Genomic DNA, 27936 nt, shown 5'->3' with positions numbered 1-27936 from the left:
CCCCATGAAGGGTGAAGTCAATGCCCCCTGCAGCCTCCACTGATCCACTGACTTCCTGGGGAGGCTTCTTGTTACTGCTGAGGGTGAGAAGAGTTCCAGCCCACTATTAGGCCTCTGCTGCCTCCCCCTTGGCTGGAAGGGGCAGGTGCCCTGTTTTTGCTGGTGGGAGAAGGTTGCAGCTTTCCACTGGACCTCCTCTGATGCCTCCACAGGGAGCAGGAAGGGCACCGCACTCCCTGGGTGACTGGTGCTGTGTCTTTGCAGGAAGGTGGTGTGTCAGTGTGGCTACACGCGTGAGCACCACCTGGAGGAGGCTACCAAGCCTGACACCTTCCAGGGCACACAGTGGGACCCAAAGAAACATGTCCAGGAGATGCCAACAGATGCCTTTGGTGACATCGTCTTCACGGGCCTGAGCCAGGAGGTGAAGAAGGTTGGTTTCCATCACTCTTGCTCTGAATTGTGGGTGGAGCTGCATGGCCCCACAGTGACACGTGGTGGTTGGCATTTCCTGGGGCAAGAGCAGGAGGCTGGCAAAGATCCAGCGTGCATAGAGCCCACTGCACAGCAAAGTGGGGGGGAGGGGCTCTGCAAGGCAAGCAGGAGATGCATCCCACTCTCGGAGTGCTTGGTCATCTGCAAAGCAGTGTGGGGCACAGTGAGCTTTCTAGGAAGGTGCAAGCCGGGAGTGGTGAGTGAATTCTGGCTGGGTGGCCCTGGGTAGCATTTGTTAGGGCCTGGGGGCAAGTAGGGAGGAAAGAGAGGGATGCAGGACACAGTCACACTTAGGGTGTGCTTGGGGAATGGCAGGAAGGGTGTGGAGAGGGAGGGAAAAGCAGGGGGAAGGGGCCCAGGATGGCAGGGAGGCCCATATGGCAAGTCTGGAAGCAAAGGCGAGAGTCCTTGCGAGGAGGCTGGGCCAGGCACAGTGTGATCCAGGCTGAGCCTGGCCTGCAGGAGAGCGCTGTGAGGGTGCAGACTGCTGGAGGTAGGCCCAGGCGCAGGGCTGGGTTCTCTCATGCACAACTTCACTGTGGTCCCTGTAGGACCAGCCATCTCTGACCAATTCTTAGGCGCCATCCCAGGCCTGTGGAGTCAGAGACTTGGCCCCTTGTGTGTTGACCAGCCTTCTGGAGGGTTCTGAGACAGCGATTGGGTGCCACTCTCCTGGGAGGGGGTGGCACTGATCTCTGTGCTGGGGTCTGGAGCCCTGAATCTGGTACCCGCCGAGTGTGACCTGTCCACTCGATGCATGATGACGCCATGAGGTGACCAAAGAGGTTGAGTGGGGCAGGTCTCGGAGACGGGGTCGTGTGGCCCCAGGCTTCCTGGCTGGCCCAGCCCCTGAGCCACCCTGTGTCACCATCACATGTGGGTGTTCTCCAGGCCCCTGGGCCCCTCTGTCTCTGTGGTTATGGGAACAGTCCCGTTGTCGGGTTTCAGATGAGGGATTGAGGTATGGGCAGACCCCACCCGTTGCCCAAGGCCATGGTGGCAGTGCCAGTGGTGGGTTTGAGTCCAGCTGCGTCTGAGCCCGGAGTTCTGGCCGCATCCCTCCCCCACTCCCCGACTTCTCCCAGCCCTGCAGCTGCCGACAGGGGCAGGTGGTGTGAGGGAAAAACGCCTGTGGCCTGACAGTGAGTGACAGCTGGGACACAGACCCTGTGGTGCAGCAGGTCTGCCTCGAAGCCCAGGAGTGTCCACCATGCAGGCCACAGCCCTGCTCCTCCCAGGGAGACCAGCACCTCCAGATGACTGGTGGACCCGGTGGGGCCCACGTTCTGATGGTGACAGGCACCGTGGTTGTGGGTTAACTGGACCTTCTTTAGTGACAATGCTACCACATGTTTGTTTTAAGGGCACCTCATGGCATTTCTGGATTTCACCCATCACCTTTGTGTCTCTGGTGGGCCAATCCCGGCGGGGGTTGCTGGCCCGGCTGGGTCTCTTCAGACACGGCCCACCTAGCGGAACAGGGAAAGTCCACTGTGTACTTGTGAGGGTCTCCTGGAGCACAAGGGGCCAGAGTGATGACAGAGCCTGGGAGAGCCATGTTCAGACGGGAGGCACAGGAAGCTGGGCCCCCTGAATCCCCAGGATGGGCCAGGGCACAGGGGCCACAGAGCAGAGGGGACAGGAAAGGGGACAGGAGAGGGGCAGTGCTGGGCGCACAAGGACAGGAGGGCAGAGACCCCAGTGCAGGAGATGGTTAGGCCCTGGGAAGGCAGGGCCCAGGCGCTAGGGTGGGAATTAGAGTCTGCTGGTGCGTGTCTGAGAGGCACTCCCAAAATCGAGAGGAAGAGGAAAAAGTGGGTGCTGTGGGGGCATGAGGGCTGGGGGAGGTTTGCTGAGGGCGTTTCTGGTCCCCAAGGGACAGCCTGTTGCTCCTGGCTTGGGCCTCTCTGCCTCCCTCTTCTCTCATGATCCGTGCCTTGCCCACACGGGGACCCCTTTACTGAGTCTGTGCGGTGTCTGCCGCCCACTGGGGCCTCTCCGTGTGGCCTGTGTGGGTCGGTGCTGTCCCTGCCCACTGATACACGGGTTCCCTCCGCCATCTTCCCTGTCCCGCAGTATGTTAGAGTCTCCCAGGACACGCCCTCCAGCACGATCTACCACCTCATGACCCAGCACTGGGGGCTGGACGTCCCCAACCTCCTGATCTCAGTGACCGGGGGGGCCAAGAACTTCAACATGAAGCCGCGGCTGAAGAGCATTTTCCGCAGAGGCCTGGTCAAGGTGGCTCAGACCACAGGTAATTCGGAGGCTGGAGGGACACGAGGCCCCGGCGGGTGGGCAGGGTGGGCTGTGGAGGCTGTGCCGGGGCAGTCAGGGCCATCAGGATCCAAAAAGTCCCTGGGAGCCGCCGAGGCTGTGCCCCCAGCCTGAGTCGGACCCATGCACCCCTCACCTGGGCACAGCTGCTCCCTGACACCCGGCGCTGCCCCTGGCTTGCCCGTGGGCTGGAGATGGCTCAGTGTGTGGCCCTGCTGGTGCCCAGGGCCAAGCAGAGATGAAAACCTCGGTGGCCTGGGTGCACGGCTGGGGCCAGCGTTGCGGGACAGTTGTAGGGGGCCAGCGAGAGTTCCCGGTCATCACATTTTCCATGATCACTTTTTTCCATCAGCATCAGGCAAGGAGCATTATTATTTCCATCTTTTCACTTGAGGCAACTGCCTGGTTGGAGTCAAATCACCTCCCAAGTTTGCACCACCAGTGAGAGCCAGGCAGGGACCCAGTCCTGGTGGATGGTGTGAGATCCCAGGGGCTGTGACTTGGTGCCCTGCCCTACCCTGATTCCATTGTGGAGGGGACCCCAAGTCCTCGAGGCTCCCCAGGCCTCTCTGGAGGGGACTGGGTGAATAGTGAGGCCCTGAGGTGATTACTTGGCAATGTTGGGTCCAGATGGGTCTGGGGTCACCTCGCTTTTCCTGGGGTGTGGTCTTTGCCTCCAAGTGGAGTCATAACTGAGCCTGACTTGGCCTGCGCGGCTCAGAGTCCTCGGTTTGTCTGCCTGGTGACCGTGAGGCATGGCTGCATCTTTTGACCTGTGAGCCCCACAGCCCTGCTTGTAAAATGACCAGACCTTTTCTCAGTCTGGTCATGTGGGACTAGGTTTAACGCAGGTCACTGTCCCACAAGCACTTTCTGATGCTTCGCCCTCTCAAATAACACCATGGATTTCTTCGGGTCTCACCCGCTCCAGGTCTTCATGTTGCATTTTTTTTTAGCTTTCAATATCAGTGACCTTGCCGTCTGCTTCCTGGCCCAAAGCTAGTACCAGCTTTTCAACTTGTCTCCATCTCCATCTCCATCTCCATCTCCATCTCCATCTCCATCTCCATCCATTTATTTTTGAGACGGTCTCGCTCTGTTCCCCAGGCTTGAGTACAGCAGCACGATTTCAGCTTACTGCAGCCTAGACCTCTTGGGCTCAGGTGATCCTCCTGCCCCTGCCTCCCGAGTTGCTGGGACTAGAGGCATATGCCACCATGCCAGGCTAATTTTTGTAGAGACAAGGTCTATGTTGTCCAGGCTGATCTTGAACTCCTGGGCTCAAGCAATCTTCCTGCCTTGACCTCTCAAAGTGCTGGGATAACAGGCATGAGCCACTGTGCCTGGCCGATTGGCTGTTTTCTTTTTTTTTTTGGAGACGGAGTCTTGCGTCTTGCTCTGTTGCCCAGGCTGGAGTGCAGTGATGGTGGCGCAATCTCAGCTCACTGCAATCTCTGCCTCCTGAGCTCAAGCAATTCTCCTGCCTCAGCCTCCTGAGGAGCTGGGACTACAGGCGCGTGCTACTACGCCCAGCTAATTTTTGCATTTTTAGTAGAGACGGGGTTTCACCATGTTGGTCAGGCTGGTCTCAGACTCCTGACCTCAGGTGATCTGCCCACCTTGGCCTCCCAAAGTGCTGGGATTACAGGCATGAGCCACCGCACCTGGCCCAATTGCTGTTCTTATGGTGACACTGTGACCCAGCCTTTGGTATGGCAGCATTATACCAGGGACAAATCCCCAAAACGAACAAATGTGACTTTCGCTGGTGCCTCAAGGGGAGGCTGTGGGGCAGCAGCTGTGGCTTCACCTGTGCCTCTCACCCTGGGGCAGGCCAGGCGAGCAGACACCTGGGGACCTCCTGCTCTCAGGCAAAGCTGCCGCCAGCTCATGACATTGGGTCAGACCAGATGTGGGATGGAAGGTGTGTTTCTTTCTTTCTTTTTTTTTTTTTTTTGAGATGGCGTTTCACTCTTATTGCCCAGGCTAGAGTGCAGTGGCGCAATCTTGGTACACTGCAACCTCTGTCTCCCGGGTTCAAGTGTTTCTCCTGCCTCAGCCTCCTGAGTAGCTGGGATTACAGGCATGCGCCACCACACTGGGCTAATTTTGTATTTTTAGTAGAGATGGGGTTTCTCCATGTTGGTCAGGCTGGTCTTGAACTCCCAACCTGGGAGATGATCCGACTGCCTCAGCCTCCCAAAGTGTTGGGATTACAGGCGTGAGCCACCACGCCCGGCCGGAGGTGTGTTTCTTACAGGGTTGGCTGCAAACCTCTGGCAGCAAGTAGTGGGTGGAAAGTGGAGGGAGCCCTTCCTAGGGGCCAGGATGAGTGGTGCGAGCAAGGACGCACTCTGCCGCACCTGGGTCCTGAAAGTTGGGAGGAAGAAGGAAAGCAAAATAGAAGAATGCAGAGAGAGTGCTGAGAATAGGGATCCTGAGTCTGGGGCCAGAGGAGGTGGCAGGGACCAGGGAGAGGGGTGGGGCCTGCTCCTGTTCCCACCCTGCCTGAGGACCGTGGGAACCCCAGTTCCTTACACCTGATGCTGGTTTAAAAGCCCCTGAGTGAGGGGCTCTGTGTTGATGGGGGCCGGGCATCGCTGAGCCTAGAGGGGCTCAGGCGTCAGGCTCCTGGGTATCAGGGTGCTCCTCAGTACTGCGGGGCCTGCCCACCCGTGCTTCTTCCCCAGGGGCCTGGATCATCACGGGGGGCTCCCACGCCGGCGTCATGAAGCAGGTGGGCGAGGCGGTGCGGGACTTCAGCCTGAGCAGCAGCTACAAGGAAGGTGAGGTCATCACCATCGGAGTCGCCACCTGGGGCACCGTCCACCGCCGCGAGGGCCTGATCCATCCCACGGTGAGCGCGGCCCCCTAGGAAGGGGAGCCTAGGACCAGGGGTGTGGGTGACGTGTGACCAGGTGCTGTAGGGGGCAGGCGGAGTGTGCAGGGGCTGGGGTGTGGGTGATGTCTGATGGGGCACTGTAGGGAGCAGGTGGGGTGTGCAGGGACGGCGGGCGCACTCAGGAGATTGGGCGCAACTCCTGGCCCAGTCCCTGACCCAGGTGACCTGGATGAATGGCTAACTTGGCTGGACTCTGGTATCTCCCTCAAGGTTGTAAGAGGGGGGTCCACATGAGAGTCACTGGCTATGAGGGCTCCGCTAACAGCAGAGGGAGGGAGCGTGGCCGGCGGGCAGCTGGGCAGGGCTGAGCCAGGGCGATCTGACCCCGAACTGGAGCTTTTAGCGCTTTGAGTCCCTGCACTCAGAGGTCTCCTGCATCCAGGAATCCCACCGTGCTGCGGTCCCCGGCAGCCAGGACCCCCCCCAGCTTCTCTGTCAAGGTTGAGGATGGAGCACTCCTGCCTCTGGTTAACTGGCCGCAGGAGAAGCAGTTGCTTTAATCCAGAGCCTTGAATTGGGACAGATAATGAGTCATTCAACCAGATTTTCCAAGGACACACTAACTTTGGCATAATGCGTGTGTGCCCCTGAATCCGTGTGGTCAGGAAAGCCCACAAACACTGGCCTGTGACTCACTGAGCAGGTTCCCTCGTCACCCCGAGGAGTGATTTACTCCTCTGGCAACATCACAGACACTGTGTGTCCATTCCGGGGGGCGGGGGACACTCCCAGATGCCCACGAGGGCCCAGCAAGCCCTGGCCAGCCGCAGCTCGGCCTCCATCTTCCTTTTGCATCAGAATCATGAATATGTCTGGTGGGGTCTGACTGGACCGGCTGTTTGGCTTTGCTTGCTCTTTTTATGAATTGAAAAACTGAAGCCAGGAGCGGCTGGGTGATGTCGCAGGTCACTCCTTACTTTCCTCCCCACGCTGAGTTCAGATGACTTCCCATGACACCACCGTTGCTGGTGTTGTTGGAAGAACGGGACTGTGGCTGCTTCCGCTTAGCCGCGCTCCCTCTCTGTGGACGGCGGAGGGTGGGTGTCCCAGCCCCGCTGCCACCCTGCCTTGGATCTGTCTCCCAGGGCTGCTGTAACCCGGGCTCACAAACCTGGCAGCTTAAAGCAGCAGAAACTTAGTCTATCATATCTGGAATCCGTGTCGGTTGGCCATCATCCAGCCATCTATGTCGGCGGGGCCACCTCCCTCCAGGGCCTGGGGAAGAGTATTCCTGCTGCCTCGAGCGTCTGGTGCTGATGGGCATCCTCTGGCTGGTGGCCGCCTCCCTCCAGTCTCTGCCTCCGCGTCCCGTGGCCTTTTCTGTGTGCCTGTGTGAAATCTCCCCATGTCTCCCATAAGAACATTTGTGATGGTGTTGAGGACCCACTGGGATCATCTAGGGTGATGCCTTCATATCAAGATCTTTAACTGACATCTGCAAAGATGCTTTTCCAAACAGGGAAATGAGGAGCAGCACTTACTGGGTCCACGAGCAGGCCTTGATGTCTTTGGGTGGCCGTGATTCAGCTAACTGCGGTCCTCCCTCTGGCCTCAGACTCCTGTCCACTCCACATGCAAAATACGTTCACCCCATTGCCAGATCCTGGCCGGGTGTGGGGGCTCACGCCTGTCATCCCAGCACTTTGGGAGGCTGAGGTGGGCGGATCACTTGAGGACGAGACTTCAAGACCAGCTTGGCCAACATGGTGAAATGCTGTCTTTACTAAAAATACAAAAATTAGCTGGGCATAGCGGCAGGCACCTGTAATCCCAGCTGAGGCAGGATAATTGCTTGAACCCAGGAGCCGGAGGTTGCAGTGAGCCAAGATCATGCCACTGCACTCCAGCCGGGCTGACAGAGCAAGACTCTGTCCAAACCAAACCAAATGATCCCCTCCAACTACCAACCTGTTACAGCAGAAACTCCAAGATCAGAATCTCATGTAAATATCATGAGCTTGGCCGGGCACGGTGGCTCACACCTGTCATCCCAGCACTTTGGGAGGCCAAGGCGGGCAGATCACCTGAGGACAGGAGCTCGAGACCAGCCTGGCCAACATGGAGAAACCCCGTCTCAACAAAAAATTAGCCAGGCATGGTGGTGGGCACCTGTAATCCCAGCTACTGGGAGGCCGAGGCAGGAGGATCGCTTGAACCCGGGAGGCGGAGGTTGCAGCGAGCCAAGATTGTGCCACTGCACTCCAGCCTGGATGACAGAGCGAGACACCATCTCAAGCAAAACAAAACAAAACAAACAAAAATATCAGCTCAAAAGTCCCAAATGTCATCATTTAAGTCAGGGATGTGAAGACTCTGGGTCTGATCCATCCTGGAGCAGATTTTCTCTTCACATGTGCACCTGTGAGAGGAGACAACAAGTCACCTGTCTCCAAAATACAAGGGAACAGCAGGGAAGGGCAGGTATAGCATCACAGCTGTAGACACTCTCATTCCCAAAGGGGGAACATGGGAGGAACCAAGGCATCACCAGCCCCAGGCAATTCCAAAACCCAGCAGGGGGAACGCACTAGGTGGTGAGACTGGGGAGACCCCTCTGTGGCTTGGGCACCCCCTACCCTGCTCTGTGTCCACAGCTCTGCCTTCAGGATGATCCTTTTCCCTGAAGGTTATAGGTTATTTCCTGCTTGAAGATTTTAAGGAGTCTGACGACCTTTCATTTTATCCCACCTCTGTCCCTTTCAGTCCAAATTTGCAGTGTTGTTGTTGATGTAACATTTGTGAAAACTTTGTGTGCCTCCTTTGAATGCCATAGGAATTTCTGCCAGTAGACAAAAAGGGCTCTGTTGACCTTTCCTGTGATGCCGTCTCCACTCCTGTCTTCTGAGATGGTTGAGTGAATCGCAGTCTCCTTGCCTAGTCTCTTCGTCACTAGCAGGGGGTTGTGCAGGCACACCCTTGGCCCTCTCTCTCTCTTTTTTTTTTTTTTTTTTTGAGACAGAGTCTTACTCTGTCTCCCAGGCTGGAGTGCAGTGGCACGATCTCAGCCCACTGCAACCTCTGCCTCCCGGGTTCAAGCGATTCTCCTGCCTCAGCCTCCCGAGTAGCTGGGACTACAGGCACCCACCACCACGCCCAGCTAATTTGTGTTTTTTTACTAGAGACAGGATTTCACCATGTTGGCCAGGCTGATCTTGAACTCCTGACCTTGTGATCTGCCTGCCTCAGCCCTCCAAAGTGCTGGGATTCCAGGTGTGAGCCACCGCGCCTGGCCCATGTATGTATTTTCTTTTCTTTTTTTTTTTTTTTTGAGATGGAGTCTCGCTGTGTCGCCCAGGCTGGGGTGCAGTGGCATGATCTCAGCTCACTGCAAGCTCCGCCTCCTGGGTTCACGCCATTCTCCTGCCTCAGCCTCCCAGTAGCTGGGACTACAGGTGCCCGCCACCACGCCCGGCTAGTTTTTTGCATTTTTAGTAGAGACGGGGTTTCACCATGTTAGCCAGGGATGGTCTCGATCTCCTGACCTCGTGATCCGCCCGCCTCGGCCTCCCAAAGTGCTGGGATTACAGGCTTGAGCCACCGCGCCCAGCCCATGTATGTATTTTCTAAGGCAGCAGTCCCCAACCTTTTTGACACCAGGGACTGGTTTCATGGAAGACAATTTTTGCACAGATGGGGGCGGGGTGGTGAGTGGTTGGTTTGGGGATGATTCAAGCACATTACATTTATTGTGCACTTTATTTCTATTATTACATTGTAATATATAATGAAGTAATCATACAACTCACCATCATGTAGGATCAGTGGGAGTCCTGAGCTTGTTTTCCTGCAGCTAGATGGTCCCATCATCTGGGGGTGATGGGGGACAGTGACAGATCATCAGGCATTAGATTTTCTTAGGGACACACAGCCTAGGTCCCTCGAACGCACAGTTCACAGTAAGGTTAGTATTCCCATGAGAATCTAGTGCTGCGGATCTGACGGGAGGTGGAGCTCGGGCAGTCACACACACGATAGGGAGCGGCTGCAAATAGGGATGAAGCTTCACTCGCTCACCTGCCACCCACCTCCTGCTGTGCGCAGCCCAGCTCCTCACAGGCCACCGACCATTACCAGTCCATGGCCCAGGGGGTGGGGACCCCTGCTCTAAGGTAACAAAACCCTCCCTGCCCTGCTCCTTGCTTCCTTCGGAGCCCTTACTGCAAGTTGTTTGTTTTCTGAGACGGGGTCTCACTGTTGCCCAGGCTGGGGTGCGTTGGTGTGATCCTCAGCCTTGAGCCCCTGGGCTCAAGTGATCTTCCCACCTCAGCCTCCCAAGTAGCTGGGACTACAGGTGTGCGCCACCATGCCCGGCTAATTTTTTTATTTGTAGACATGAGATCTGCCATGTTGTCCAGGCTGGTCTCGAACTCTGGGGCTCAGGTGATCCTCCCGCCTCGGCCTCCCAAAGTGCTGGGATTACAGGCATGAGCCACTGTGCCCGTCTCTGCAAGGCTTTTAACACCGCATTCCCACCAATATTCTCTTCAAGGACATTGAGACGTTTTCTATTCATGGTGCTTCAAAATCCTGCCGTCTTCTCCCCATTGCCAGCTTCAATGCCACTTCCACATTTTTAGGTGCTTGTTACAGCAGCACCCCACTTCCTCACCCCAGACCTGTATCTGTTTCCTGTGGCTGCTGTAACAAATGGCCACAAGCCTGAAACGGCAGCATTGTGGTCTCTCACGTGTCTGGAGGACAGAACTCTGAAGTCAGGGTCACACCCCTCCTGAGGCCTGGGAGGAGGGTCTGTTTCCCTGCCTTCTCCACTCCTGGGGGCTCCGGCTTTCTCCACTTGTGGCTGTGTCGCTCGTCCCTGCCTCTGTGGTCCCGTGTCCTCCTCTCCTGTGTGTCTCCCGCCACCTCTCTCCTGTAAGGACACCTGTGATGGTATTTTGGGCCCACTCAGATCATCCAGGTTAATCTTCTCATGTTTCGATCACATCTGCAAAGTCACTTTCTCCAATAAGGCCACATCCATAGATTCCAGAGACTGGGACCTGGTCTCTCTGGGGGCTGGTGTTCAGCCTGCTCACGTTAGAGAGGCAGAGCTTTCCAGAAGCTGTGTCTGACGCTTCCTGGCCATTCCAGGGCAGCTTCCCTGCTGAGTACGTACTGGATGAGGATGGCCAAGGGAACCTGACCTGCCTAGACAGCAACCACTCTCACTTCATCCTCGTGGACGACGGGACCCACGGCCAGTATGGGGTGGAGATTCCTCTGAGGACCAGGCTGGAGAAGTTCATGTCGGAGCAGACCAAGGAAAGAGGAGGTAGGGAAGCTTGCTTTCAAGAGTGCTTGGGCAGATAGCACAGTGGGCTGGTCAGAGTGTCAGGTACAGCTGGTCACAACCAGGATGTTGGTGGCGCTTGGAGCGTCCTCAGAACACACCTGGGTTTCTATCCCATGTCTCTTTATACTTTGTTCCAGGAGGGTCATCTTCTCTTGCCCGTTTCAGCCAGTGGGAGGGCGGTCAGGGGGGCTGGCAGCTCACCTGTGTGCTCACAGGTAATAGGCCAGCCTACTTTTTTTTTTTTTTTGAGACAGGATCTGGAGTGCAGTGGTGTGATCTCAGCTCACTGTAGCCTCGAACTTCTGGGCTCAAGGGATCCTCCCACCACCTTCCCAAAGTGCTGGGATTACAAAGCTTGAACCACTGTGCCTGGCCCTACAATTATTTTAAACTGTGACCATGGTCTGGTCTCAGGTTCAGAAATCAGAATGTACGATAGTCAAAACTTAGGATTTGACACCTTTTTCCTCATAGGTGGGATGGGATGGGTTTGAGGACGTCGGGAGGTCAAGTGTGGGGTTTTGCCCGTCACTCGAGGAGGGCTCAAAGAGGAGATGGTGAATGGGAGGTGTCTGGCCTGTGCCCCGGTGGGCTGGGGTCCCCTGCAAGCTTCCTTGTGCAGCAGACTCCCGTGGAGGGCTCCTCACCAGTGCATGGGCCCCGGCCCCAGGGTCCAACTCAGCAGCTCCAGGTGGGCTGAGAACTTGCATTAGGAGCACGTTCCCTGGTGGGGGTGCTGTTGAGGTTCAGGGACCCCGCTTTGAGAACCCTGCTTGACTAGGACACCCAGGGTGGGATGTGTGGGTGAGTGTGTGAAGACGATGGGCCCATGGGGTCTCATAGACAGAGTTTGCTGCCTGGGGAAAAAGGTTGCTAAGTCCTTCTCAGGCTCCCCTGCTGTTGGGCTGGATGAAGTTCAGGGTGGGGCCAGGCAGAGGGACAAAGGATGGACATGTCGTGTCCTGCTCCCACCTACACATGACAGGTTATGCCCACCTGCTTGGGGCATCAGCTCTGATTGTCCCTCCCTCCCTCCTTCCCTCCCTCCCAAGAAAGCAAGAGGGGGTGGATGGGATGCAAGCGAGCGGGGGAGGTGTGGGCGGCAGGGGGCTCTCGAGTCTGCTCATCGATGTGGAACAGGTGGGTCCCCTGGTAATGTGGAGCTTTGACCTTCAAGGGCAACTCAGCACTGGCTAGAGGTCTCCCAGCAGGTGCTTCAGTGTGTGGTTAGGCTGGAGCCGGCAGGGGGCAGGGGAGAGTGCCCCAGTGCAGGGTCTTGCCCCCCACCCACCTCTGTCCCCTCACTCGGCTCTGTGCTTTGTTTAGGTGTGGCCCTCACTCTGCTCTGTGCTTTTTCTAGGTGTGGCCATCAAGATCCCCATCGTGTGTGTGGTGCTGGAGGGCGGCCCGGGCACGTTGCAGGTGAGCATGGCTGGGTGGGAGGGGGTAGGTGTGGGCCCGTCCTGCTGCTGGCAGATGACTGTCCAGAAGTGCTTGTCTCAGCACTCAAGACTGTTGGCAAGAGAGAGCGATGAGCTTGCCCACCAGGAGACGAGAAAGAGTGTCTGTCCTGTGACAGGGCTGCTTCCGGGTGGGCAGAGGACGGGTCGGAGGAAGGTGCCTGGGGGAGGAAGCTGGGCTTGGCTGTGACCAGGCCATTGACTGGCATGGAAGGAAAGGATGGGGTCCCAGGGCCTGGAGTGAGTGGGGAGCCTCTGCTCCCGGGACCTGCCGGGGAGGCTGGGGAGTTTCTGCAGCTCTGCCCCCAAGATTCCTCCAGGAAGCATTTTTCTTTCTTTTTTTTTTTTTTGAGACGGAGTCTCGCTTTGTCACCCAGGCTGGAGTGCAGTGGCCGGATCTCGGCTCACTGCAAGCTCCGCCTCCCGGGTTTACGCCATTCTCCTGCCTCAGCCTCCGAGTAGCTGGGACTACAGGTGCCGCCACCACGCCCGGCTAATTTTTTGTATTTTTAGTAGAGACGGGGTTTCACCGTGTTAGCCAGGATGGTCTCGATCTCCTGACCTCGTGATCCACCCGCCTCGGCCTCCCAAAGTGCTGGGATTACAGGCGTGAGCCACTGCGCCCGGCAAAGGAAGCATTTTTCAAAGTACAGGGCCACGGCCCCCATCCCAGATCTGTGGTGCCAGCAGCTGTGTGACTGCGGATTTGGCATGCGGCCTGAATGCGCTGCTCTGCTGGCCTTCCTTCCTGACCCGAATCCTAACCGCTTTGTGGCGTGCAGGGTGCGAGGCGACCTCACCTGCTGTAGGAACGTATGAGGACATATAGCCTGCGGATCTGGACCAAGAGTGTGGGCTTTTGTGAAGGATGGAATCATAAGCAGTGTCCCATTTATGTTTCATGATTGCAGGAGGTCAAAACAGAGCCTTGGGGGCTTAAGGCTGGACAGGAATCCATAGAGCACTGGGTCCTCACTCCCTACGCATGCCAAGTACCCTTCACGCTCTCCTGCTGGGGCAGCTACACCTGCCTCCTTATCCCAGGCGGATGCTCATACACATGGCAGGGTCCTTCCTGCCAGACGGCCTTGTGGCCAGTCTCTTCCCGAAGTCCAGCACCCCCTGGAGCCCAGGGGCCCTCCTCATTGCCCTGCTCTTACTGTGGGCTTTTATGAGGTTGGTAACTCCAGGTCCATGCAGCGTCCCCTTTGCTGCGAGGCCCTCACGTCTGCAGGTCCATAGGCAAAAATGCTGAGAGCCTTTGATTCTGCTGGTGCTGAGGCCCGAGAGGCGCCAGGTGTGCAGCCCCCAGTGTGTTGGGGCAGCTCCCTCTTCCCCCAGAGCAGGGGATGCCACCAAACTGATAAGTGCTTTCAGTGGATCTTGGAGTAGTGTTAGCCCAGCCCTTCCCTTAGATGGCCTTGGAGAATTCTCCGTTCAGAAAGCGTTGGAGCGAGGTGAGGACCCAGTCCCGGGCTCACGCCCCCGCCTGCCTTGCAGACCATCTACAACGCCACCACCAACGGCACCCCTTGCGTAGTTGTGGAGGGCTCGGGCCGCGTGGCCGACGTCATTGCCCAGGTGGCCAACCTGCCTGTCTCGGACATCACTGTCTCCCTGATCCAGCAGAAACTGAGTGTGTTCTTCCAGGAGATGTTTGAGACCTTCACGGAAAGCAGGATTGTCGAGTGGACCAAAAAGGTGAGGCTGACGGGCACGATGGTCACCGGCATGTGGCTGCTTCACAGAGACACCGTCAGCCTGGTGGGCAGCACCAGGACTCACGGATCGATGCGGAGAACCCACCGGGTCTGAGCGGGTGCCAGAGCGATTTGCAGAGGGCAGGGCGCAGGTGGCAAGCCTCCTGGCTGGGTTCCGGAGGTCAGATCCCGTGACAGCACGTGAAAGGAGGGTGTGAACCTCACTGGCAGCACAGCAGGGCGGGTTGGAAACACTGCCAGGCTCATGGTGCTGTGAAAAGAGTCTGCTGGATTGGAGGGGTGGGAGGCAGGCGCTGGGGAGGCCTCAGCCGAGTTGGGCAGCAGGGCAGCTGCTGAGTAATGGCTGTGGGTCGCAGGGTCAGTCCAGCTCATAGCCTCATGGGTGAGTTAATGGAGGCATGTAGAGTGGCCTCAGGAGGGGCCATTGCCCCCAGTCCAGGGGTAGATTTTGGGTGGCCCCTGCCATGACCCCAGCCTCCAGAGGGGGTTAGTTGTGAAGGGCCGTGGTTGGTCAGCCCTGACCACCTCACAAAGCCCTTGACCAGGGGGGCGGGCTCCAGTGGAGAGTTCCTGCCCTCTCTGTACCTGCTGGTTCCAGGGTCACCTGACTCAGTTCCTGGAGGATTGTTGGCGGGGGCTGGGACCGGGGCCTTTTCATCCTGTTTCCCAGCAAGCCGGGGCCGGCAGAGCCCTCAGTCTGTGTCTTTCCTGCAGAGCCTGGACATCCCCAGGTTCTGAGTGGCTGACATGCACTTTCCACGGCTCCCGCTATGTTTAATTTGGGCTCTGTGGGCAGTGGTGGCCCCTAGCTGCAGGCCACAGGGACACGTGTATTTGGCCAGATTGGGCCTGTGGAGAATGGATTAAAAACGTGCACCCTCAGGAACCACGGGTATCGGAAAGGCTGGGTGGAGGTCTTGGTCCCGTTGGTCCATCTAGAAGCAGTTTCCGTGACTGGTGATTTGTGGGTGGCACAACGACCTTGTTTTCTTCTGTGGTTTGTGATGGTCTCAGAGTGACCTCGTTCTGCACGGATGTCTTCTGAGAGCGTGTTTGCCCGGCAGGAGAATAACATGATGTAGCCGCAAGCGTCAGATCAGTCTGTGAAAGCATCACGGTCCGGCTGTGAGCGGCCGCTCAGCTCCCAACGTCAGGGCGGCTTTCCTTCCTTCCCGGTGCCACTGGGACTTGTCAGGCAGGCCCTGGAGCCCTTTCTCTGCCGGTTGATAAATTATTCAGGCAATTTTCAGAACTGAGTTTAATCAGCTGTTGTTGAAAGGTGCTTATTTTTAATGCACTCTCCATAGCCAAGCCAAGGCCCTGAAAGTGGTGCTTTCACACGGAGCCGTCAGGCCTCAGCAGGGGCTCGGCTTTTCACTGACGCTCCTGCTCAGTGGGGAGAGGCTGAGCCACACAGCTGGGGTCAGCGCGCTCCCTTAACACGCCTTCTGGGAGTGTCCGTCTACACACTGGAGGAGTTGCAGACCCATCCTGGAGTGAGTGCTGCCGCTGGTGGGTGGCCCCGTCAGAGGGGCCCTGGGGCCTCCCTGCAAGGTCTGACAGCTGTGGCCAGGAAGAAGTTGTCCACCCTTGCTCAGCCTCGCCTTTCTCATCTATCAAGTAGGGGTACTGAGTGTTCCACTCAGACGAGGAAACAGGCCCTGGTGTCCGTATGGGCTCGGACGCTGGGAGCTGCTTGACCATGTGAGGACAGGGGTGGGCTGAAGGCTGGAGACTTTTATGGGCTCAGACGCTGGGAGCTGTTTTGCCTTGTGAGGACAGGGGCTGAAAGCCAGGAGACCTTTGGCTGCTGGATGAGGGTGGAGTTCGCCAGGGAGTCCAGGATGTGTTTTGGAGTTGTCACGAAAGCTGGACCCCCAGGGATGGGGCACCGTTGGGGTCTTAGGCATGGAGGTGGAGTGTGAGGAGCCCTCCAGGTGAGGGCAGAGTCTGTGTGGAAGCAATGAGGCCAGGCTGGGGACGAGGAGAGAAGCAGAAGAGGCCAGGCGTGGCTAGCCTTGGGAGCAGTGGGAGCCATGGGAAGATGCGTTTGTGGAGTTGCCTGCCCTGGACACAGGGGGAAGGTGCTTCAAGGAGGAATAACTGTAGCAGACATACCTGCTAGGGACACCATGATGGATGGATGGATGGATGGATGAATGGATGGATGAATAGTGGGTGGGTGGTAGATAGATAGATGGATGATGGGTGGGTGTGTGGATGGATGGATGGATGGATGGATGGTAGGTGGGTGGGTGGGCATGTGGATGGATGGATGGATAGATGGGTAGCTAGATGATAGGTAGATGGATGGATGGATAGATAGGTAGACAGACAGACAGATGATAAAATGGATGGGCTGGGCACAGTGGCTGACACTTGTAATCCCAGCACTTTCGGAAGCTGAGGTGGGTGGATCACTTGAGGTCAGGAGTTCGAGACCAGCCTGGCCAACATGGTGAAACCATGTCTGTACTAAAAATACAAAAATTATCCAGGCCTGGTGGTGGGTGCCTGTAATCCCAGCTACTTGGGAGTCTGAGGCGGGAGAATTGCTTGAAGACAGGAGGTGGAGGTTGCAGAGAGCCAAGATCCTGCCACTGCACTCCAGCCTGAGTGGCAGAGCAAACCTCTGTCTCAAAAAAAAAAAAAAAAAAAAAAAAAGGATGAATTGATAAATACATAGATAGATAGATAAATGATAGATAGATAGTGAGTGGGAGGTAGATAAGTGGATGGATGAATGGTTGGAAGGTGGGTGTGTATATAGATGGATGGATAGCTAGACGATAGATACATGTGGATGGATAGATGGATACATGGATAGGTGTATAGGTAGATACATACATACATACATAGATGAAACACACACGGATGGATAGATATATACATGGATGGATAGATAATATAGATAGATGGATAGATGCATAGATGGATAGATGGGTAAGATTAGGTAGATAGATAGATGGATAGATGCATAGATGGATAGATAGATTGATCGATTGACAGATAAATCAACTGACAGATAGATAGATAGATAGATAGATAGATAGATAGATAGATAGATAAATGGACAGATAGATAGGCAGGTAGGCAGGTGGTGAGGAGTGGCCCGGGCTTAGCAGGAGGGCCGGGAGAAGCAGCCTCACATGAAGCTGCACTAGCATCAGGATGAAGATCCGTTGCTCTTGGATTGTGTTTTCCACCCAACGGACTCGCACAAACGTGTTGTATTTGGTCCCCATGAATCTTCATCCACACCGTCTAAGGCAAGAGGAGATGTGGTGGAGTCCTGACCACAAGGGCAGGCAGGACCCCGGGCTCTGGCTGTGTCTGGGGCCTCAATTCTGTGTGTCTTGGAGGAGGCAGGGGTTCAGGGGTCACTGTGTGTCTCACTTGGAAAATGCTTGTTGCAGATCCAAGATATTGTCCGGAGGCGGCAGCTGCTGACTGTCTTCCGGGAAGGCAAGGATGGTCAGCAGGATGTGGATGTGGCCATCCTGCAGGCCTTGCTGAAAGGTGAGGGTCAGGGAACATGGGGGGAATGGGGTGGAGGCCAGAACGTGGGCTCTGACGATGCTAAGTTCTAGTCTCGAAGTGCCATGATTCTGGGAACCAGAATATTCCTCCTTGGTCAGAAACCCTGACCAGAGGGCAGCTGGCGATGGGCAGGTGGGCGCCTGCCTGTCACCTGATGTTAGAGGTATGAGCTCCTTTATTTGTAACTGGAATCCGAGTGCAGCCACTGTCATTTATACCTTTGTGATAGTCATAATTTCTCACAAAACTTCAGGGTGGAAAGGAAGAGCGTGGAAGTTGCCTCTCCCAATTTCCTGCTTGCTGGCTACTTTAGCTCCTCTACCTCTGATGCAGGAAAGAGTGTAGAGGCAGAGCAGGGCCTCAGGAATGGTGTGATGTACTCGTGCTGCAGTGGCTCTCTGTGTAACTTCTGTTGCTTAGCCTGGCCCATTCTCCAGGCCACAAACATCGCTGTCCTCTTCTTATGCCACAGGTGAGAAGGCTCATGCCTCCTTGTCTTACCTAGCTGGATTCAACATGGCCAGGACATCCCTGACACTGGGAAGCCTTGGTCTTATACGTGCTCCTCCTGCCCGATGCTGGGCTTCTCACCCTCCAGGGTCAGAGGCCCCAGGCTGATTCTGAAGGGCTCAGCAGAGTGGGCCCAGGCTGGGATCAGCAGGGAACTTTTGTGATAAAGGCCAGACTTTCATCTTGTTTCTGTGTTGATTTGAGACTCCCCTTATCAAGCACTTGATGTGCATAAAACCTCACGCCCACAGTGAGATGATAGACTACGTATTAGATCACAAATTAAGTCTTAATTTATCTCTCAATAGATTTAAGGTAGATATTATACAAAGTATCTTCTCTGACAACAAGATGAAGTTAGGAATCAATAATGGATGTAAAAGTGGAAAATTCATGAGTTGTGGAAACTAAACACTACCTTAAACAGCCAATGGATCAAAGAAGAAATCAAAAGGGAAATCAAGAAACCAATGAAAACAAAAGCACAACATATCAAAGCTTATGGGACGTAGCAAAAGCAGTGCTAATGGAGAAATTTATAGCTATAAATGCTTACATTAAAAAATAAGATCTTAGGCCAGGCGCGGTGGCTCATGCCTGTAATCCCAGCACTTTGGGAGGCCGAGTAGGGCAGATCACGAGGTCAAGAGATCGAGACCATCCTGGTTAACATGGTGAAACCCCGTCTCTACTAAAATTACAAACAATTAGCTGGGTGTGGTGGCGGGCGCCTGTAGTCCCAGCAACTTGGGAGGCTGAGGCAGGAGAATGGCGTGAACCTGGGAGGCGGAGCTTCCAGTGAGCCAAGATTGCGCCACTGCAGTCTAACCTGGGCGACAGAGCAAGACTCCTTCTCAAAAACAAAAAAACGAAAAAAAAAATAAGATCTTAAACCAACAACCTAACTTTACAACTTAAGTAATTAGAAAAATAAGAACAAATGAAATCTTTTTCTCCAAGATAGAAATAAGGGAAGGATGCATACTTTCACCACTTCTATTCAACATTGCATTGGAAGTTCAAGCCAGAGCAATTAGACACACACACACACACACACACAAAAACTTATACATTGGGAAGGAAAAAGTAAAATTATTTGTGTTCACAGATGATATGATTTTTGTATTTGTCCATTTTCACACTACTATAAAGAACTGCCCAAGACTGTGTAATTTATAAAGGAAAGAGGTTAAATTGACTCACAGTTCAGCATGGCTGAGAAGGCCTCAGAAAACTTACAATCATGGTGGAAGATGAAGGGGATGCAAGGCACTGTCTTCACAAGGTGACAGGAAAGAGAGGTGCCAAATGAAGAAAGAAGAGCCCCTTCTAAAATCATCAGATCTCATGAGAACTTAGTATCATGAGAACAGCATAGGGGAAAATGTCCCCGTGATCCAACTACCTCCACTTTGTCTCTTCCTTGACACATGGGGATCATAGGGATTATAATTCAAGATGAGATTTGGGTGGGGACACAGAGCTTAACCATATCAATTTTCTATGCAGAAAACTGTAAAGATTCCACAACAAACCCCTGATCTAATAAATGAATTAAGCAAAGTAGCAGGACCCAAAATCAACACACAAAAATCTGCTGCATTTCTATACACTAAAAATGAATACTCAGAAAAGGAAATTATGAAAACAATTCTATTTAGAGTAGCATCAAAAAGAAAAAAAATACTGAGGAATTAATTAAACCAAGGGGATGAAAGACTTGTACAATGAAAACTGTAAAACATTGCTGAAAGAAATGAAAGACATAAACAAATGGAAAGACATCCCATGTTCATGAATTGGAAGCCTTAATATTGTTAAGATGTCAATACTACTTAAAGCAATCTACAGAACCAATGCAATTCCTATCAAAACCCCAGTGATTTTTTTTTTTTTTGAGACTCGCTCTGCCACCCAGGCTGGAGTGCAGTGGCCGGATCTCAGCTCACTGCAAGCTCCGCCTCCCGGGTTTACGCCATTCTCCTGCCTCAGCCTCCCGAGTAGCTGGGACTACAGGTGCCCGCCACCTCGCCCGGCTAGTTTTTTGTATTTTTTAGTAGAGACGGGGTTTCACTGTGTTAGCCAGGATGGTCTCGATCTCCTGACCTCATGATCTGCCCGTCTCGGCCTCCCAAAGTGCTGGGATTACAGGCTTGAGCCACCGCGCCCGGCCCCCAGTGATTTTTTTTTTTTTTGCAAAAATAGAAAAGCTCATCCTAGAATTCATGTGGAGTCTAAAGGGATCCCAAACAGCCAAAATAATTTTGAAAGGGAAGAACAAAGCTGGAAGACTCACACTTTCTGATTTCTAAACTCACTACAAAGCTATAGTAATCAAAACTGTCCGGCAATGGTGTAAAGAAAGACATAGAGGACTGGGTGTGGTGGCTCATGCCTGTAATCCCAGTACTTTGGGAGGCCAAAGTGGGCTGATTGCTTGGGCTTAGGAGTTTGGGACCAGCCTGGGCAACATGATGAAACCCTGTCTATAAAAAATATAAAAGCTGGGCATGGCAATTCATGCTTGTAATCCCAGCAATGTGGGAGGTTGAGGGGAGAGGATCACTTGAGTTCAGAAGGTTGGGGCTGCAGTGAGCTATGATTGCACCACTGCACTCCAGCCTGGGCAACAGAGTGAGACCCTGTCTCAAAAAAACCCCAAAAAGATGTGGAGAACAGTGGAACAGAATAGTTAGCCCAAAAATAAACCCTCACATATATGGTCAGATGATATTTGACACGAATGCAGAAATCATTCAGTGAGGAGAGGGATAGTCTTTTCAACAAATGATGCTGGATAAACTGGATATTCCCATGCCAAAGAATCAAGTTAGACCCTTACCTAACACCATATACAAAAATTAAGTCAAAGTAGGTCAAGGACTTCTAAATATAAGACCTAAACTCTTAGAAGAAAGCACAGGACAAAAACTTCATGACAAAGAATTTGGCAGTGGTTTCTTGGCTATGACACCTAAGGCACAGGAAACAAAAGAAAATATAGATAAATTGGGCTTTATGAAAATTAAAAATTTTGTTCATCAAAAGATATTATCAACAGAGTAAAAACGCAACCCATGGAATGGGAGAAAATATTTGCAAATCATACATATGGTAAGGGATTGGTATCCAGAATATATAGAGAACTCTTATAACTCAACAATAAAAAAACCCCAACACAATTCAAAAATGGGCAAAGGACTTGAATAGACATTTCTTTAAAGAAGATGTACAAATGGCCAATAAGCACATGAAAAGATGCTCAGCATCACTAATCGTTAGAGAAATGCAGATCAAAACTAAGAGATATCATTTCAAACACATTAGGATAGCTACTATAAAAGAGAACAGAAAATCACAAATGTTGGCCAGTGTGTGGAGAAACTGGAACCCTTGTGCACTGCTGGTGGATATGTAACATGGTGCAGCTGTCATGGAAAACAGGATGACAGTTCCTTAAAATTTAAAAATACAATTCCTATATGATCCAGCTATTTCACTTCTATATGAAATAGAAGTGAATATATATGCCACTCCCCACCCCCAAATTTAAAGTAGGGTCTGGAAGAGATATTTGTACACTCATGTTTATAGCTGTATTATCCGCAATAGCTAAAAAGTGGAAGAGGCCCAAGTGTCCATCGACAGAAGAATAGATAAGCAAAATATGGTCTATACCTAAATGGAATATTACTGAGCCTTAAAAAGGAAGGAAATTCTGACACATGATACAACATGGATGAACCTTGAAGACATTATGCTAAGTGAAATAAGCCAGTCACAAAAGGACAGATACTATATGATTCCACTTACATGAGGTCCCTGGAGTAGTCAAATTCATGGAGACAGAAAGTAGAATGGTGGGTGCCAAGGTCTGGGGGAAGGGAGTTGACCTTGGGGAGTTAGTGTTTAATGGGGATAGAGTTTTAGTTTCCAAGATAAAAAGATATATGGAGGACAGCGATGACGGCCGCACAACATTATTAATGTACTTACTACCAGTGAACTGTACACTTAAAAATATTTGGCTGGGTGAGCTGGCTCATGCCTATAATCCCAGCACTTTGGGAGGCTGAGGTGGGAGGATCACTTGAACCGAGGAGTTTGCGACCAGCCTAGGCAACATAGCGAACCCTGTCACTACAAAAAATTTTAAAAATTAGCCAGGTATGGTGGCGCACACCTGTACTCTTAGTTACTCAAGAGGCTGAGGTGGGAGGATTGCTTGAGCCCAGGATGTTGAGGCTGCAATAAGCCTCATGATTATAAATATGATCACAGCACTGTGCTCCAGCCTGGGGGACGGAGTAAAACCCTGTCTCAAACAAAACAAAACAACCCCAAGAAGTTAAGATGGTAAATTTTATGCTACATGTATTTTACCACAATTTAAAAACATAATGAATTTTAAAATATCAACTTTATGAAGGTTCAGCTTAGAGGCAATAAGCTCCTCCAATTCTAAATGTATTGTATAACAAGCATAGACACCGTGACACACCACAGTCTCCATACAGGACATCTCCCTTACCCTGAATGTTCCCTCATGGCCCTTTGTAGTTAAGCCTCCCTCCTGCCTGGCTCTGAAAGTCATCTGTCTGCTTTCTGTCACTCTAGAATAGTTTTGCCCATTTTAGAACTTCACATGAATGAAATCATACATGATACATTCTTTCATGTCTTCTTTTGCTCAGTGCATTGTTTTTGAGATTCATCCATGTTGTTGCATGTGTCAGAACTTTGTTCTTTTTTGTTTGTGAAGGAGTGTCCTATTGTGTGAATATACCACAGGTTGTTTTTCCAGTCATCTATTGGTGGGCATAGATTGCTTCCAGTTTGGGGCTGTTATGAATAAAGCTGCTATTTGTCTTCATTTCTCCTGGGTCAATATCTAGGAGTGGAATTACTGGCCTTTATGGTAAGTGTATGTTTCACTTTGTAAAAAACTGACAAACTTTTCTGAAAAGATTGAAAAGATTGCATTCCTTTTCCTGTTTGCTGGCAATGGATGAGCGTTACCCTACATCCTTGTCAACACTTGGTGTTGTCAGTCTTTTAAGCTGTAGCCATCCTAGTGGGCATGAAGAGACATTTCATTGTGGTTTGAACTTACATTTCCCTGAGGACTACTGATGTGGAGCATCATTTTAAGGACTTTTTGGCCATTTGCCTGTCTTCCTTCTGAAATGTCTTTCAGATCTCTTGTCCATTTTTATTTGATTATTTGTCTTCCAATTTTCGATTTGTAAGAATTATTTTTATATTCTGATACAAATCCTTTGTCAGATATTTTCTCATGGTGTGTAGTTTGCTTTCATATTTTCTTTAAGATGTCTTTGAAGAGCAGGAGCCTTAAATTTTTTTATTGTTATTTTTATTTATTTATTTGTTTATTTTTTTGAGACGGAGTCTCGCTCTGTCGCCCAGGCTAGAGTGCAGTGGTGCAATCTCGGCTCATTGCAAGCTCCACCTCCCAGGTTCACACCATTCTCCTGCTTCAGCCTCCCAAGTAGCTGGGACTACAGGCGCCCACAACCACGCCCACCTAATTTTTTGTTTTTTCAGTAAAGACGGGGTTTCGCCATGTTAGCCAGGATAGTCTCGATCTCCTGACCTCGTGATCCGCCCACCTTGGCCTCCCAAAATGTTGGGATTACAGGCATGAGCCACTGCACCCAGCCAATTTAATTAGTTTTTCTTTATGGTTCATGTTCTTTGTGTCATAGCTAAGAGATCTCTGCCCATCCCAAGGTTGCAGATATTTTCTTCTGTTTTCTGATAGCAGCTTTGTAGACATAGCCTTTATGTTTGGGCCTATGAACCGCTTCAGGTTGATTCTTGTGTATGGTGTGAGGTAAGGGTCAAAGTTCTTTTTTCTTTTTCCCCAAATAACAACCCATGTTTTGAAAAGTTAAACCAGAAAGAGAGCACAGAAAGTACTTGAGCAAAATAACTTGTCCTGAGAACCAGTGAGGTGGTTGTTGGCATTGAACATTTACAGGCAATTGAGGCAGGATTGGAAATGCGATGGCTTCTGAGTCCTGAGTTTTGGATGAGTTAGTGTAAGATGCCTGCCCTCCAGAGACCTATGTCTTCTTAAAACAGGGAGGCCCTTTTCTTGCTCACTGCCCACCTGTTGCTCAGGGGCCAGGGCATGGCCAGGAGGAGGGCAGGGGAAATAGGGGTGCATGGACATGATGACTAAAGCCCCAAGATTCACTGATTCTGACTCTGAAATGGAACATGATTTTGCAAGGCTGTGTGTATGGGAGGAGGTCACTGGGTGCTGCACCTGTCACTTTGAATTGTTGAGAGGCAAGAGCTCATGACACATCTCTGCCTCTGACATCATAAGTCAGTCGCCCTGGAGGGAAATGGCTTTGAGCCCCAGATCAAGGCCCAGTGTGCACCTGTTCATCTGCAGCCTCCCGGAGCCAAGACCACTTTGGCCACGAGAACTGGGACCACCAGCTGAAATTGGCAGTGGCATGGAATCGCGTGGACATTGCCCGCAGTGAAATCTTCACGGATGAGTGGCAGTGGAAGGTAAGTCTTCCTGAGTGCCCTGTGGAGGGGCCCACTGGGCCCACGTGCATTGCCCCACTGAAACAAGGGCAGGCGAGGATTGCCTCATCTGGATCCCAGCCCTTCCCTTTAGGGTGGGTGACCCGGGCAGCTTTCATCCTCCCCAGCAACAGCAGCCCCCATCTCCAGGGTCTTTGAGATCAGGATGACATGGGATGATGACCAAATGCATCCGCCACCACACAATGCTTGCTCTCAGCCTTCAGATCTGCACCCCATGATGACGGCTGCCCTCATTTCCAACAAGCCTGAGTTCGTGAAGCTCTTCCTGGAGAACGGGGTGCAGCTGAAGGAGTTCGTCACCTGGGATACCTTGCTTTATCTGTATGAGAACCTGGAGCCCTCCTGCCTGTTCCACAGCAAGCTGCAGAAGGTGCTGGCGGAGGAACCCGAGCGCCTGGCTTGTGCACCCACTGCGCCCCGCCAGCAGATGCACCATGTGGCCCAGGTGCTGCGGGAGCTGCTGGGGGACTTCACACAGCCGCTCTACCCCCGGCCCTGGCACAGCGACCGGCCTCGGCTCCTGTTGCCCGTGTCCCACATCAAGCTCAATGTGCGTGCTGGTAACGGGGCCCAACCTGGCCTTGCCCGCGCGGGATACTGCCATGTTCTTAGAGCTCTCTGTTTTTAAAATTAGCTTTTATTTTTATTAGAAAAGACACATGCTCTATCTTAGGCTGCTTGGGCTGCTGTAACAAAATTCCACAGATGGGGCAGAAACTACCAGTTTATTTTCTGGAAGTTCTGGGGGCCCGAAGTCCCAGATTAAGGCACCAGCAGGGCTGGCTTCTGGCCAGGGCCTCTTCCTGCTTGCACGTGGCTGCCCTCTTGCTGTGTCTTCACATGACAGAGAGAGAAGTCTCTGGTGCCACTTCCTTTTTCTTTTATTTATTTTTTATTTTATTGAAACAGGGTCTCACTCTGTCGTCCAGGCTGGAGGGCAGTGGCGTGATCATAGCTCACTGCAGCCTCAACCTCCCAGGCTCAAGCAATCCTCCCACCTCAGCCTCCCAAGTAGCTGGGACTACAGGTGTGCACCACCACACCTGGCTAATTTTTAAAATTTTTTTAGAGACGGTTTTGCCATTTTGGACAGGATGGTCTCAAACTCCTGGTCTCAAGTGATCCACTCTCCTTAGCCTCCAAAAGGCTGGAATTTACACCCTTGAGCCACCATGATTTGCCTATCTTTATGTTTGAGACAGGATCTGGCTCTGTCACCCAGGCTGTAGTGCAGTGGTGCAATCATGGCTCACTGTAGCTTCCACCTCCTGGGCTCAAGCAATCTTCCTGCCTCAGTTGCTTGAGTAGCTGGGACTATAGGCACGTGCCACCATGCCCAGGTTTTTTTAAATTTGTTTTTGTTTTTTTATGTTTTGTAGAGATGGGGTCTCATTATATGGCCCAGGCTGGTCTCAAACTCCGGGGCTCAAGTGATCCTCTGTCTTGACTTCCCAAAGTGCTGGGATTGCAGGTGTGAGCCTCTGCACCTAGCCTCACTCCTCTTTTTATAAAGAGAACACACCTATCCACTTAGGAACCCACAATGTGGCCTCATTTAACCTTAATTACCTTCTTAAAGACCCTATCTCCAAGTGCTGTAGTCACATTGGGGGTTAGGGCTTCAACATATGAATTTTAGGGGGACACAGTTCAGTCCATACCATACCCTTTCTAAAAGTTCCAAACAGTACAAAAGGTTCTGCAGGGAGCATGATCCGCCTGCCCTGATCCCACTCCTACCCAGTAGATGTGCTTGTTTTTTCCTACAGTCAGGTCAGTAACATTCCAGAGTATTTTTGTGAGATGCCCAGTGTGCACTGCAGCTGTAGGAGAGTGGATGCTGTAGTCTGCATCCTGATTCAATGGGAGCCCTGCTCTAGTCTCACCTTCATTTAATGGGAACCCCACTCTAGTCTCCAACTTTATTTAATGGGAACCCTGCTGTAATCTCCACCTTGATTCAATGGGAACCCTGCCCTAATCTCCACCCTGATTCAATGGGAACCCTGCTCTAATATCCGTCCTTACTCAATGGGAACCCTGCTCTAATATCCATCCTTATTCAATGGGAACCCTGCCCTAATCTCCACCCTGATTCAATGGGAACCCTGCTGTAATCTCCACCCTGATTCAATGAGAACCCTGCCCTAGTCTGTGTACCCTTATTCAGTGGGAACCTGGCAGTGACTCAACGTCAGGAATGATGCTGGATTTTGTATTTGTTTTTCTCTTGGGAGTATTTTTTTTTTTTTTTTTTTTTGAGACAGAGTCTCGCTCTGTCACCTGGGCTGGAGTGCAGTGGCCGGATCTCAGCTCACTGCAAGCTCCGCCTCCTGGGTTTACGCCATTCTCCTGCCTCAGCCTCCCGCGTAGCTGGGACTACAGGCGCCCGCCACCTCGCCCGGCTAGTTTTTTGTATTTTTTTTTTTAGTAGAGACGGGGTTTCACCATGTTAGCCAGGATGGTCTCGATCTCCTGACCTCGTGATGCGCCCGTCTCGGCCTCCCAAAGTGCTGGGATTACAGGCTTGAGCCACCGCGCCCGGCCTCTTGGGAGTATTTATCTTTGATTCATTAAGGTTTTACAAAACAAAGCATCAGATGCCTTTGAGAAGATTGAGCTGCTTTTCTTCTTTGACCTATGAATTTGGCGAATTATTTTAACAGATTTTCTGACAGTGAAACATGTTTTTATTCCTGTTTTGAATTTCAGCTTGGCCTCAGTGCAAGTTTAATATACTGGATTCTCTTGACAACATTTTCAGGGTGTTTGCATCAGAATGCTTAAGCCTTTGATTGCAGTTTTATTTGGGGAGCTATATTTGTCAGGTTTTGATAGCAATTTTATGTTAGTTTTGTAAAAACCATTTGGGAAGCTTTCTTTCCTTCTCCGCTGCAGGACAGTTTATGCATCTGGAGTTAATCGCTTCTTATAACCTTGGTCGACTCCCCTGTGAGTCCATCTGGGCCCAGTGCCTTTTTTTTTTTAAATTGGTAATAGTTCTAGTAACTTTCTTGTTTATTTTCTGATTATTTTTATGTTTAGGTTCTCCATCTCCTCTAAGCTCACATTTGGTTTTGTTTTTTTCCTGCTAGAAAATAGTCTATTTCCTCCAGGTTTTCCAATCGATCCGTTGTTCCAGGTGAGCTC

At 52.1% G+C, this 27936-nt stretch overlaps 1 protein-coding gene across 7 annotated transcripts in view; it reads left to right on the top strand.

Moving 5' to 3' along the window:
- TRPM2 (transient receptor potential cation channel subfamily M member 2) overlaps window positions 1-27936 on the top strand; it is an 87227-nt gene that overhangs the window by 12299 nt on the left and 46992 nt on the right. For all 7 annotated transcript variants that reach the window (XR_012431918.1, XR_012431919.1, XR_012431920.1 and 4 more), the window contains exons 4-12: window positions 265-433; window positions 2572-2752; window positions 5463-5629; window positions 10766-10946; window positions 12328-12389; window positions 13928-14128; window positions 17565-17667; window positions 24623-24744; window positions 24983-25336. Coding sequence is in view for 2 of the 7 variants with exons in the window: in XM_045389386.2 (XP_045245321.2) it covers window positions 265-433; window positions 2572-2752; window positions 5463-5629; window positions 10766-10946; window positions 12328-12389; window positions 13928-14128; window positions 17565-17667; window positions 24623-24744; window positions 24983-25336 (1540 nt within the window). In the remaining 5 variants the exon portion in view is untranslated. The remainder of the gene's footprint in view (window positions 1-264; window positions 434-2571; window positions 2753-5462; window positions 5630-10765; window positions 10947-12327; window positions 12390-13927; window positions 14129-17564; window positions 17668-24622; window positions 24745-24982; window positions 25337-27936) is intronic.

The sequence above is a fragment of the Macaca fascicularis genome, chromosome 3 (genome assembly GCF_037993035.2).
Source record: "Macaca fascicularis isolate 582-1 chromosome 3, T2T-MFA8v1.1".
Lineage (NCBI taxonomy): Eukaryota > Metazoa > Chordata > Mammalia > Primates > Cercopithecidae > Macaca > Macaca fascicularis.
This window is presented reverse-complemented; position numbering and strand designations above follow the sequence as displayed.